Source organism: Symphalangus syndactylus, chromosome 11 (assembly GCF_028878055.3).
Source record: "Symphalangus syndactylus isolate Jambi chromosome 11, NHGRI_mSymSyn1-v2.1_pri, whole genome shotgun sequence".
Taxonomy (NCBI): domain Eukaryota; kingdom Metazoa; phylum Chordata; class Mammalia; order Primates; family Hylobatidae; genus Symphalangus; species Symphalangus syndactylus.
Window position 1 is genome coordinate 115,362,772 of NC_072433.2, and position 14,457 is coordinate 115,377,228.

General features: G+C 37.4%; 1 protein-coding gene across 1 annotated transcript in view; it reads right to left on the bottom strand.

Annotated features, from left to right (window-relative positions):
- The window catches only part of FBN2 (fibrillin 2), a 281,077-nt gene that overhangs the window by 87,572 nt on the left and 179,048 nt on the right, over positions 1-14,457 (bottom strand). The window contains exons 20-24 of the mRNA XM_055299218.2: positions 11,977-12,096; positions 5,543-5,680; positions 4,642-4,692; positions 4,039-4,164; positions 40-267 (exon numbers count right to left, since the gene is read on the bottom strand). Coding sequence (XP_055155193.1) covers positions 40-267; positions 4,039-4,164; positions 4,642-4,692; positions 5,543-5,680; positions 11,977-12,096 — 663 coding nt within the window. The remainder of the gene's footprint in view (positions 1-39; positions 268-4,038; positions 4,165-4,641; positions 4,693-5,542; positions 5,681-11,976; positions 12,097-14,457) is intronic.

Below are 14,457 nucleotides of genomic sequence, written 5' to 3' on the forward strand. Positions count from 1 at the left end.
TGGTGATGAAGGACCAAGGTGCTGGCCCCAGGCAGTTACCTTTGTAAAATGGTCGCCCAGTAAGAACATCCCCTCGGTTAGCAAAGCCAGCCCCGCGGGGGCACAGCGTCTCGTATTCCTTGGTGCCAGGTTTGGGGCACTCCTCACACTCGGTGCCCCAAGCCGCCCCGACAGCACAGCAGCAGGCATCCATGCGGAACTTTCCAGGAACGGGGTGGATGCATTCATCTTCGTCCCACTTCAAGTAACACTGCTCCATGCGAATATCTACACCGAGAGCGAAATCACAGGGTGAGAATGAGTTGAAACATCCATTGAACAGTCAGTCACATGTCAAGCGTCTGCTCAGCACCAGGCATCATGCAGGGCCCTTGTGGTGTACTGGTGGGCAAGATGCGGTCCCTGACCTCCTGGAATGGACTCCATAATGACAGTCATTTAAGGAGAACAAAGGTGAGATCCTCTTCAGTCTTAATTCTCACAAGAAACCCTCAGGAAGAAAAGGTCCTCTCATGACATGACTGCTTCATGTCTATTATTCCTTTTTTGTATTGTTCACTTTAGAAAAAGTAAGATAATTTTCATGATAATTCTTCCTGTTCAGAGAATTGCTTCAAGTGCCTTTTAAGCAGCCCTGTCAGATTCCATTCATAAACAGTAAATGATCGGCTATAATCTATTTGCCAATTTGTTACAACTATTAAGATCACTACAAAAGAAAGTGTTATAATATTATTACATTTAAAGCTTGTTTTTTTTTTTCTCCTGCCAACTTTACCTTTTGCATCATGGTTTTTCCCTGGATTATGTGAATTTTCCTTTTTAAGGGACCAATTATTTGTTTAAATGTCACATTTTCCCTCCAACTTCAAAACAGACCAACATTTCACTGCTTAGCCTGTGCTAGCCAGGACCTTAGAATATCTATAAACAGTCACCTACATCTAAAAATAGAGTAGACCAGAATGGTCTATAAATAACATGTTCATCTGTTAGCAAATAGATTTATTTTTAATCATACTAAAGCACTTGGCTGTTTAATTACAAATATGGATAATGAGTTTGGAAAAGTTTCCTTAATCAAATAGCATGATTTCTTTGATAAGAATATTTTAAGACATTAAATCCTTTCCAGAGGCTGAAAACTGTCTAACGGAGGGAATGAGATCCCTGATGGAAATGTACACATAAAAATTAATGTTTACTACTTTAGTTACTGTCAATATTGATTCTTTCAAGTTCTAAAAGGTAATGAGTTACATTTCTGGGTACTGGAATTAAAAAGTCCTATTTTTTTCTTTCTTCCTTTTTTTTGAGATGGAGTCTCACTCTGTTGCTCAGACCAGGTGTGGCGTGGTGGCTCATGCTTATAATTCCAGCACTTTGGGAGACTGAGGCAGCTGGATCACCTGAGGTCAGGAGTTCGAGGCCAGCCTGGCCAACATGGTGAAACCCCATCTCTACTAAAAATACAAAAATTAGCTGGGCATGGTGCTGGGTGCCTGTAACCCCAGCTACTTGAGAAAAAGTCCTATTTTTAAAGAAAAAATAACAGTCGTAAATGTTTATTTTGATTCAGCAGACTGAATATAGATATCTACAGAAGGTGATTCTGTTTTATATATCTACATTAACACAAACCAAAAAGCCACATGCTTTGCCAGTGTGAACTGTGATAGTAATCCACAGTCTCATTATTACAGGGCTCTGAGGGGCTAGTCTCCTTATAGCTGATTCCGTCCCATATGTCAGCAGGTAAGTAAGAATCTTCTCAAGATGTGAAAGTCTTATATAAGTACAGGTGGCCTAAGAACTCTGGCCTGAGTCATGCTGTGAGGTTACTGAAGGAACCTGCTCAAGAAGCTCAAGACAAACTAAAAATGTACCATTTCATAGCTTATTGGAATAAACTAGGGTGAGAGGGGAAAGGCATTTGAACTATGCATGTAAAAAGTTGTAACGGCCAGGAAGAGTAATCTTGTCTTTAATACTGAGACCTCTATGGATGTTTATATTGGGAATTAAAAGTCAGCACACTACTGAGAACTCTATATTTATATCAGGAATTAAACGTCAGTACACTGGCCACATAAGGCCTATCAATGCTGCGATTGTCCTTGCATGGAAATTAAAACATGAATTTGGAAACCTTTGGATGGTCCATGTTCTCTGCAGTTTGCTGCAGTCCGCACTGCTCCCTGTTGTTGCTTCACTCATTTATGTTACATGCTTGGCTCCTGCAAGCATCTGAGTTTGGGATCCCTGATTCAGATGAGGTTCTATCAGAGCATTTACCAAAACTTTAGTTCTCAGAATACTTTACATTTTCATGTGCCAGTCGCTTCTTGAAACTTTCTCACATCCCCAGACAGAATTAATTAATATAGCATAATTGAAGTAGTGACAAAAGCATTTAAGCAAAGTACAAGGATGAAGAATCCAATATATCGTCTTAGAATATTAAAAAATGCTTTAATTTTTTTTTTTTTTTTTTTTTTTTTGAGATGGAGCCTCACTCTGTTGCCCAGGCTGGGGTATGGTGGTGCGACCTCAGCTCACTGCAACCTCCACCTCCCAGGTTCAAGTGGTTCTCCTGCTTCAGTCCCTCGAGTAGCTGGGATTACAGGCATGCATCACCATGCCCAGCTAATTTTTATATTTTTAGTAGAGACGGTGGGGGGTTCCCCATGTTTGCCAGGCTGGTCTCGAACTCCTGACCTCAGGTGATCTGCCTGTCTCAGCCTCCCAAAGTGCTGGGATTACAGGCGTAAGCCACCACTCCCAGCCATAATTTTGAATAATGTTATTGAAAATTTATTTTTCTGAGTAATAATTTACAATCAATGATATATCTTCATATAGCGTTTCATCATAGAAGGTAACTTGATTTCATTAGTCATTTGGCCATATTGATATTATTTTTGTCATTTTCTTTTTTCAAAATTTCAATAGTTTTGGGGGAATATTTTGTCATTTTCAAATGATACTTATTTCTAAACATTGTAGATCACTTAAAGATAATTTTTAAAATATTTAAAAATCTGAAAGAAATTTTCTTTATTTTTGTACTTTGGATATTATGTTTTCTAAATAATTTTGTATGATCTTACAGTGATGCTTGCAATCCAGATTTAAATGTGCTATCAAAAATTGATTTAAAAATGAAATGTTTTAATTATAATAACTGTATGGTATTGTAAACTTTTTTCTTATAGTAAATTTTAAAAATCACTGATATGTAAATACTTTAAAGATCATGGCATATAACACCACTATTATTTATGCTTTGTCTACATGCCTAACTTTCAAATACAAATCTATGTAAAGTTCTTTTATAAACTAAAAATTTACTGTTCTATAGCTTATTGGGGGAAAAAAATCTCTGTAGGTAAATGAAAAATTATTGTTACATACAATGAAAATTAATAGAAATTTCTTTTTCAATCATGAAATTCAAGTTCAAACATAACACTAATAAAGAAAAAGGTCAAATCACTATTCCTAAAATATGATGTTGAAAGAAAGAGATTCATCAATACAGATCTTTAAAAAATAAAGTATTAAGAAAACTTAAACTCCAATAGCAATAAAGGTAGGACCAGGATCAGTGAATGATTTCAAGCAGAAGCAACATATCTTTGCCCATGACTTTCCCCACTGTCTTCAGGGTGTAGCTGCAATGAGCTGACAAATGTAAACTTCTAAAATCCTAGTCTCCAACTTTCCTTCTGTGTTCAACATATTCTTACTCTATTAACTCAGTGTGAAAGACTGAACCTGCCTAAATTATCTGGTTAAAGAAATGGAAGATTTTGAGATAGATTTTTGAGCAGTCCCAACTTTTGGCATGAAACAGAAAAAATTTCACATAAATACATTCACTTTTAAAACAGCCTCTAGTGATTTCCCCCTAAATATCTCATTTAAAGCAAGTTTTCTCAAGTACAAACTCTTGTGGTTTTGGACTAGCCACTGCTTAAACAAGGAAATTCATGGCTTGTTTTTTATACATAGAATACATGAGGGTGCGAATCTTACCCAAACACACACGGCCAGTCCCATCTAACGTTAGGCCTTCAGGGCACTCGCAATGAAAAGATCCCTTACTGTTGACACAGCGTCCATTTGGACAAACGCCAGGGAACACCTCACACTCATTAACATCTGCAGGGAAATGGAGCAAGGAACAAAGATGTTACAAATAGAAAAAGCAGGTGTGGTCCTACTTCCTGTATAGCATTTTCAAGCCACATTCAATACAATGTGGATTATTACTTGAGTTAAGCAGAAATATTCCACAACCCAGCCACCCGCTTTCCTAGGTATCAGCTGTGAAAATTACCACAGCCTTGCCTGTCCATAAAACATGGCCCAGACATGTGCCTTTCCCAGCTGTTCTGGGCCTTAAAGGCTAGCGATGTCTTCATGAAATTTACACAACTCCATAAAGAGGAGAAATGGGAAACTCTAAGCTCTTTCCTAGGAGAATTATGCTAAAGCATTTGTTGATTACATTGAGTATTTTTATTGAAATGTCAAGGTTTTTGAAAATGATAAATATCTCCAAAGTTTGAGAGTGAATGTTAATTTTACTTACTGCTCTAAAGATGTATAGTATCTTCCAAGGAAGGATACACTCACCTTCACACGTAACACCTTTAATCCTGGCAAGCCCTCTTGGGCAAGCTGTATCTGTAAGAACAACAGGACAAATTTTACTTCATTATAGAATAAAATACAACCATGGTATGCTCAAGAAGAAGTATAATGAAATCTAAATGGAACTAAATAAAAACTGCAAGGCAGGGTCTTAGGGTCCAAGGACATCATTGTCCCCTCTTCATTCAGTAGGGCACATGACTTTCTGTGGTAACTCCATTGGTATTGACCGGTATTGAGATTCTCATAATTTTTCCTACAATTTCTTTTTGCTGTCACATTGACAACTGACAGGTCAGGCGTGGTGGCTCACGCCTGTAATCCCAGCACTTTGGGAGGGCAGATTACTTGAGGTCAGGAGTTGGAGACCGATCTGGCCAACATGGTGAAACCCCGTCTCTACTAAAAATACAAAAATTAGCTGGGCATGGTGGCGGGCGCCTTTAGTCCCAGCTACTCGGGAAGCTGGGGCAGGAGCATCGCTTGAACCCGGAAGGTGGAGGTTGCAGTGAGCTGAGGTCACGCCACCGCACTCCAGCCTGGTGACAGAGCGAGACTCCGTTTCAAAAAAAAAAAAGTAAACAAAAGATTTGAGGAAAACAGCCACCACGTAAACAAGCGTACCGGAGGATACAGTCATCTAGCAGATAGATTCTAGCTGATTCCCTTCCACATTAAAATATTTAGAAGGCCTGCTTATGCACCAGGATAAAACAAATACACATTTTAAGAGGTAAAAAACATTAGCCAGGAAAGATAACATTTTAGCAAAAGTAAATGATCTCAGTTCTTCTTCACTAAGGAACCGCATAGTGAAAGAGGTGTCCTAGTGGCAGGAGAAGTTTCCAAGGAGAAGCCCAGAAGCTCCCTATCAGGCTCCTACCTAGTTCACACCGCTCACAGGGGCTCCCCCAGGCGGCTCCGAGGGTGGCACAGCATTCAGATTTCAGAGTGGCTCCATTAATATTCACCTCACAGCGGCTGTCCTGGATGTTGAGCCAACAGGTCCCCTTCAGGCTGTCTGAAAAGGAACAGGAAAGGTTGGGGAGCTCTTACCTCTGAAGAAAATAGAATTCAGCTGTGTATACAAAAGGCATTTGTTACAGTATTCTAAAAAAGAAGGGCCAAAATGGCTCACACCTGTAATCCCAGCACTTTGGGAGGCTGAGGAGGAAGCATCAGTTGAGCCCAGGAGTTTGATACCAGCCTGGGAAAATAGCAAAACCCCATCTCCACCAGAGGAAAAAAAAAAAAAAGAATACTTTAAAAGTTTTAATAGTGGGGCCGGGCGCAGTGGCCCACGCCTGTAATCCCAGCACTTTGGGAGACCGAGGCGGGTGGATCACCTGAGGTCAGAAGTTCAAGACCAGCCTGGTCAACATGGTGAAACCCCGTCTCTACTAAACATACAAAAATTAGCCAGGCGTGGTGGCAGGCGTCTGTAATCCCAGCTACTTGGGAGGCTGAGGCAGGAGAATCGCTTGAACCCGGGAGGCGGAGGATGCAGTAAGCCGAGATCATGCCATTGCACTCCAGCCTGGGCAACAAGAGCAAAACTTCATCTCAAAAAAAAAAAAAAGAAAGAAAAAACTTTTAATAGCATATCCTATGAAAACACTTTCATGTACCTGCATTCAAGTATGGTATATTACATATATGTAAATAAAATATTGTACTATGTATCTCTCTCACATAATATGGTAATTAACATAATTTTACCTATTGATATTCTAAGAGGAGTTGTCCAAGATCTTATGCTGGTACTCAGAAACACAGTGCATTGCCATGTTGCCCAGGTTGGTCTGGTCTGGAACTCCAGGCCTCAAGCAATCCTTTCACTTCGGCCTCCCAAAGTGTTAGGATTACAGGCATGAGCCACTGTGCTCCGCCCTTCTTCTTTTTTTTTTTTTTTTTAACATACTATAACAACATGATAAGACCATTACTTGTGTGAAAAGTATTCATAAGATTTATCCTTAATGACAAATGCTTTGATATTTAAGATTTTATTGTACAAAATCCTTTTCCTTCTCCCTTAAGTCCCTACTAAATAAATCACACACAATGTATGTTCTTTTATACAGAGGCCAATATTTCTCCAACTGAAGATAATTATTTGATGAATAACTTGAAAGAAAAAACCCTATAAAACAAAGAAGGATAAACATCACTTATAAAACCCTCACTAATGCATTCCCAGGGCTAATATCTGATGTATTTTCTTTCAGGCATTTAAAAAATGTGCGTGTATGTGTGTGTGTAGATTCATCTCTAGTTCAAAAAGTAAATCATACTTATGGTAAACAATTTGAAGAAATAGAGAAGTATGAGGAAGATGTAAAAATCACCTGTAACCCTCTAGAGATAAGCATTCCTAACGTTTTAGACTGACTCCACATCAAATTTGTTCTTCCTTTTGAATGGTAGAGTACCCAGTGAAATATTATGCACTTAAAAATTTTTATTTTATGTGGATTAAAGGGAATAATGAATGGTTAGTATATTTTTGGTGGCATAATGGAAAGTTTTTCAAATGAACAAATAATAAATGACTTAACTGATTTTGAAGCAGTGACAAGGAATCCAGTCAAAGGTGATATGGCAAATACTAACTGGCTAAAACAAATCATATGTCATGTTTTCCTTGTAGAGCAGTGGCTCTCAGTTAAGTGTGCATAAAATTACCAAGATGCTTGTTAAAGTGCCGATTCATAAGTTTCCGGTATGCAGCCCAGAATCTGAATTTTGACAAACTCCTCAGGTGATTCTGATGTGAGTGATATGGAAAACACTTTACCAAAACCTCAACAGCATATTGTGGCACTAAGACTTGGAAGAAAACCAAGAATAAGTGCATTCCTACAGTATTTATTTGAAAACTCATTTTAATAATATGTACAGATAAAATTTACTTCTGGCCAGACACAGTGGCTCATGACTATAATCCCAGCACTTTGGGAGGCTGAGGCAGTTGGATCGCTGGAGCCCAGGAGTTCAAGACCAGCCTGGGCAACATGGTGAAACCCCATATCTACAAAAAATACAAAAATTAGCTGGGAGTGATGGCACATGCCTGTAGTCTCAGCTACTCAGGAAGCTGAGGTGGGAGGATTGCCTGAGCCCAGTAGGCAGAGGTTGCAGTGAGATCGTGTCACTGTATTCTAGCCTGGATGACAGAGTAAGACCCTGTCTTCCAAAAAAAAAAAAAAAAAGTTTTTGCTTCTAAATTCAACAACAAAAATACCCCCCTGCCCCCAAACACATAAAGGGAATTACAATTAAACCATGGGCCTATGATGGGAGAAATAGTCATTTCTGATTCCCTAGGAAACACAAGAAGTTACCAACAACCCAAACACCAAGACAGAGGTTGAAACAAAACAATTCTCTCTTGTACTGAATAAAAAGTTACGGGGCAAAGGTGTGAAAAAGAGCTGGACAGTCACTTTGCTTTTTTACTCTGGCTGGAATGTTCAGTTTGGATAAAACTGTAGAGAAACATTTGTGTCAGGTCTCAAACTACAGGCTTGTTATAGATTTACACCTGTAAATTCCATAGCACAGAAGAAACAGAGATGTTTGTGTAAAGCTACTGTGTATTTAAATGATCTTTTAATGACCCGGGCTAATTCTGATTTATCACCTTGGTTGTCATCATTTTAAGTAAGATAAACAACAGTTATTGCTAAGATTTATCAAGATAGTGACAGGAACTGGAAGGCTTTCTATGTATTAATTTATTTACTCATTAAAACAACCGTGTGAATTATGTACAGTTTGCAGATGAGAAAATTTAGGCACACAGAGGTCAACCAATTTACCCAAGGTCACCCAGCTAGTACAGTGTCAACATCAAGATTCAAGCCCATGCAGTCTGACTCCAAAGCCCTCACTCTGTAGCACTGTGATTCTTTAGGCTGGTGCTGCATCAACACTTGAAAAGCTACAAATCCATTGATAGCACCCTGCGCTCCCCCTACAGGCTCATCCTTCTCTCTCTCCCGGATTCCTTTCCTCCATCCTCCCTCCCTCTCTCCCCACTGACCCACTGTTGTGTGTGTATGCCCATCCCAGCCCCCATACACACACACAACTGAGATACAGATGTAGATAGTGAGGAATTAGTTAAGAACTCTCAAAAAATAAAGCATGGTAATTAGCTTGAGAGTAGAAACAGGAGAAAGACTGTTATTTTATCTAGGATGGTCAGAGAAATCGTGACTTACAATGTGGCATCTGAATACAGACATAAACAGAACCCTGCAAACCCAAGAGAAAAACATTCCTACCAGATAGATCAGTGGACTTCAGGTGGCCACGTGTCTGACGCAGGAGCAGGAAGTAGGCCAGTCTGGCTCAGGCTGAGGGAGCGGGAGGCAGAGCAGGGAGACAAGGTCACAGCAGGAGCAAGATCATGAGAGGAGCACAGGCTTTGGTTAGGACTTGAGCTTTTACTGAATGAAATGAGAAGCCTAGGTTTTCCTAGACACAGTTCCTAGACAAAGAATGATACGCTCTGATTTGTGTTTTAAAAGGGGACCTGGTGGCTACGTGGAGAACTGAATGTAGTATGAGGAAAAGAAGGTAAGGTAGAGGCTACGGTAGTAATTAGGAACAGAAATGATGCTGACTTAGATTGGGGGTTGGTGAGGTGATGGTGAGAGGGGGTTGAAATATGGATAAACTTCAAGTGCAATCAATAGATTTGCTGATGACTTCCATGTGCAGCTTGAGAAAAAGACATCAAGGATGCTGCCAAGGTTTTGAGGGGTGGCAGCTAGAAGAAAGAATTTGCCATTTGCTGAGATGGAAATGTTCCTGTGAGACTCAGGTTCAAGCCAGTACACAGGAATTTGGTTTTAGACATGGGAATTTGAGATATCAATGAGCCATCCAAGTGGAGACACTGTACAGACAGTTGGAAACACAAATCTGGAATTGGTGGCAGGGCTGAGGCCTAGAATTTCATTATCAACTAGAGTGACAAATGTGAGAGTCAACACAGAGGCTCTCGAGGATAAGTGTAGAAAGAGAAACAAGAGGCCCAGAGATGGACTGCCGGAACACTTCCGGTTAAAGGTTAGGAGGCTAGGGAGGACTCAGTAAAGGAAAGAGAAAATGAGCCATAAAAGTGAAAGAAGAAGAAGATAGTTGTGCCTGGGAAGCCAAAAATGCAAAATTTCTTGAGAAAGAATGATTAATGAACTGTGAAAAATACTGCTAATAATCTAAGGTGAGGAATGAGAATAGACCATTGGATTTGACAGCAGAGTGGTCACAGCCATATGTCCATGCAAGTTGAAGACAGAGCGCAGACCCAAGCCAAAGATGAGGGAAAACTGGTCTGGATTATAAAGAACCATCAAACCACAGCAGTATAATGCAGGAAATATTAATCAAATGCATTGTTCTATTACATTTAACCATATTCAACCAGAACACCATAGTCTTTTTAAGCAGTTTGCAGAATAGTTGAAGATTAATTTATATTCAGAAAGCTTGAAAAATAGATTCTAAATCTTTAAATATTCATAGTATCCAACTAATTCATATATAATCTAATGTAATTTTAAATTAGTAATCATATCATGAAATTTCAAAATGTAATGACCTGGACCCGTGGAAGAAAAAGTTGCAGGCTAACCACGGATGAGAGCCACTGACAGTTCTATTATACATTCATGACTTTTCCTGTGTATATTTTACTATTTGTTATTTTCTTTTTCAACTAGAATTCTCTTTTTAATAAAAAAGTACATGAAATAATATCTAAAACTTAAAAATATTAGGGAAATCTCATTTTGAGCTGCTCTACACTGGGATATTCAAATTTAATCACAATAAATGAAAGCACACAATACACTGGCTGAGAAAAATATGGTGGTGGTTAGTTGTTGGCAATTGGAAGAATGACATAAAGACTTGGGGGTAAAAAAGTCTTTGTTCATGTTTAGTTAATAAATATAAAGGCAAAAGGCCAAAATAATGGAAGTCTACATGATGAGGCAAAAACTAACTATCTTTGATGCTCAAGTGGCATGCAGATTTAGTTTTCTGAGACATTAATTGATTAATGCTGAATTCATTTCCTTTGCATAATAAAATGACTCCATCTCAATTGGAAATTGTGGCTTAGCAAAAATATTTCTGCTTTACTGGATCTAACCTACACACCCCACCATCCCCCCAACCCAGCCCGGAATTCTATAAGAAAAAAAGTAATGCCCCAGGCAGATGGCAGTCTGTTTCCTAATATGAAGAGCTGAACAAGGCTCAAATTTCACCAGCTGTACCTCATTGGGAAACGAGGAGCTGGTGTTTCCAAAGAGAAGGTTTTCATTGATAATTTTGGACTTGGTCATTTGTCTTTATGTAACAAAAAGGTACTCTAGCATCCAGCTAAATATGGTTAATGTCAGACATAATACTGAAAAAGCTATTGTCTTCGACAAATATGAAACTAAATATTCATTTTGGCTAGATAATAAAAACTGCCAGTTAATTTGGCACTATGTAAAACTGAAATATCTTCCTATTTGGAATATATATTTAGTTCACTTTAAAGGTGGATACTAGCTAATGATGTGAACTGTGTAGGCCTAGTAAATGGAACCACAGATGCTAGAAGGGAAAAATTACTGGGACAGTTTTGTTCCCTTTTACATGCTGGATTTTTCCTTGCAGTAACCGATCAATCTCCCTTAATATACATCCTATGTCATTATCAAGAACTGACTTTAAATGTTTTGAGACATATTGAAAGATGTTAGTTTAGATGTTTTAGAATAATTTCCCCTAGAGATTTCCAAAAGCAAGAGAACAGTTATCTTCTCTTCCTTAGAGCCCAAAAATTTGTGATTGATGGAAAAAAGAAAAAATAATAAATTCCCTCTACGTGTTTAAAAGCTTCAAATTCTTGTCCTGTTAACTGAATCCAAATTTCATCACATTTTTTGTTTGCCATCGAAGTTTGTTTATAAAAAAGTATGCAGTAGAGATTTGATTATATTGCTGCCCAAGGCATTTTTAGGGTAACAGATATACATATGTGTGTGGTATAGAAATGATTATAAGTTATAGCATAATATATCTACTTATATGAAAGGAAGATTTCTAGAATCTAACAAAAGTTGAATAGGCTGCCTAATTAATGCTATTATGTTTTACCTCTATATTGATATTGAGTAAAAACAACTAAAGTAATGTGTAATTCTTTGCCTTTTGGAATCATATTCTGTTTTTATCCATAGTAAGGCCTGAGATCTGTGCTTATCTTAGCAGTGAAATTGAAGCATCAGTATTGTGTATGAATCTTACCAATACAGATCAATCCTGTGGAGCTGAGTTTGCTGCCGGGCGAACATTCACAATTGAAAGATCCAAGGTTGTTTCTGCAGGCCCCATTGACACATGGGTTGCTTTCACATTCATTTATATCTACAATCCAGAAGGAAAAGATTCTGTTAGAACTGCCACGTGTTTCTGGAAAATATTATTCCAACAAGTCATGCAATGCCAGAATGTCTGGTAAACTTGGCTCTGGTAATTTTAATATGGACCTATGAAGCATAAAGTGAATGGGTAATGGAGACATGCATTTTACATGGTAGATACACATCTACAGGACTGGGAACTCAGTAGGACAACAGCGATCAGCCTATTGGGAAAGAGTTCAGTTACATGCTCCTTCAATACGTCATCACAACTTTACATAAATTGGGTTTTTTTCCCACATAATAAGATGTAATTCCAGGTGCAACATCCTGTGCACAAACAAAGGTTGATTGCTTTGATGATTTCATGAGGCTCTGAAAAACTTAAAAAGTCTGTCTTAGAAGCAAAGTATCACAATGCTGCTTTAATCCCAAGCTTTTGGGTATGAATCAGGAAATAAGGACTGAAACATTCATGGTGGGTACATAACTCTCCTCTAGTCCCTACCCACCTTCTCTGTCTTTAGCTGTTCACATTTACGTGTTTAGTTTGCTTAGTTTTTTTTAATACAACTGATTTTGGTAAAATAAAAATTAGAAACACTTGATCAAGTAGAAATAATTGCTTTAAATAGGACTCTACAATCATTAATTTGAGTCCTAAATGAAATCATATACCATAATCTAAACAATTCCTGTTGACTGTCAGAAGTAAGCAGAACTGCACTATGCCTATATTCTCAAATGGTGATTAGAGAAAATGTCAAGCCTGTAATGTGAAATAGTTTAACACATGAGTTAATGAAAAAGAAATACAAGCTTCAGGTAAAGTACTATAAACAAAATCAAAGACATTTTCGGCATAAATTCAACCACTTTTAAAGTGGTATACTTTAAAGAAGTGGCACACAGTTTTCCTACTCTACTAAATTATCTGAAACAGGTCAACAGTCCTCAAGGCATTTTATATTGAACACTGGGGTTTCTAAGTTCACAAGAATACTTTTTCTTTCTCTAAATATTTCTTTGAATTTATTATAAAGCACTTTACTATACTGAGGAAAGCATGTAAACAAATAACTAGAAGACTTTAAACTAAACTAATCCTGAAAGAGCAAGGCTCACAGCGGAATATCCAGGTGCTAATTTAATTCTTGAAATAGAAATTGTTTGAAGAAATATGAATGTATTTTGCTTTCAGATTGTTTATACTGAGAAAACCTCTTAAAAATACAAGAAGAGATTTTGTAAATATAGCACAGATTTCTAATGAAAACATCAATCCCAGAGTAGAGAAACTTTTTCATAAAAACACAATGTAAAAAAGAAACTAGCTAACCATAAAAGAAGCAGATAACTAATCTAAGGACAGACCACATATAATTCTCCTATTAATTTCATTTGTAAGAAGCCTGAAAAAAGAAGAATTTCAATATTGTGTGTTTTTAAAATTTCTATTTTAAATTAAGCAATTATGAATTCAGAAACTATAAACATATGCGGTGACAACTACAAATATCAACTATTTAGTTTTCCTTTAAATAATATGTTGTTATGTTATAAATGTCATGGAACCAGGAATTGAAACAGTTCACTGTACATTCCTGGAAAAAAACTTCAAAGCACATCTGGTTTACATTTAACTAGTTATGTCACTGGAAACACAATCTAAACCACAGTGCTTGCTGTAAAAATTTTAACTTTCACATACTCTAAGCGCTCAAACAAAAAAAGTAAAATAAAGTTTCTGTAACTTCAATCTGAAATACAGAACTTTACTCTCTTTATTATTAGCGCTATTTGTTATATATTTAAAATAGTCTGTTGAAAACATGATTGACAAAATTAGTGCACAAGACAAATGTACAAGAAAAAGCTAAGATCTGCAATGAATCTGCTAATAATTCCCTGTCTAGTCTTTGGAAATTAATTCAGAAAGAAGAGAATGACGAGAACTGCTTCAGACAAAAACACTTACTGTTTGAATGCAACGGAGGAAGTAAGAAAGCGACCCAAGGGAAAAAGAGATTAGTAGCCTTCAAGTCTATTCTTTGCAAAACTCTTAATAAAATGCAAATAACAGTGGGAAGAAAGTGTAGAAATAACAGTTATTTGGTTAGGTTTCCCATGATAAATCATTTTTATTTCCTCCAATGTCATAAGGCTGGAGCCAAAAGAGTTGTCTGTCATTTCTTCTTTATTTACATAACATGAACTTCTTTCCTATGAATGACAGACATAAAATTGTTTTTACATTAAATAAATCTCTCAGATTAAGAATAAGTATGCTTGTAATAAGTGAAGATCACTGTTTCTAACCCTCACTGTTGCCTGATTTGGTATGAAAGTGCCTTAATATTTACAT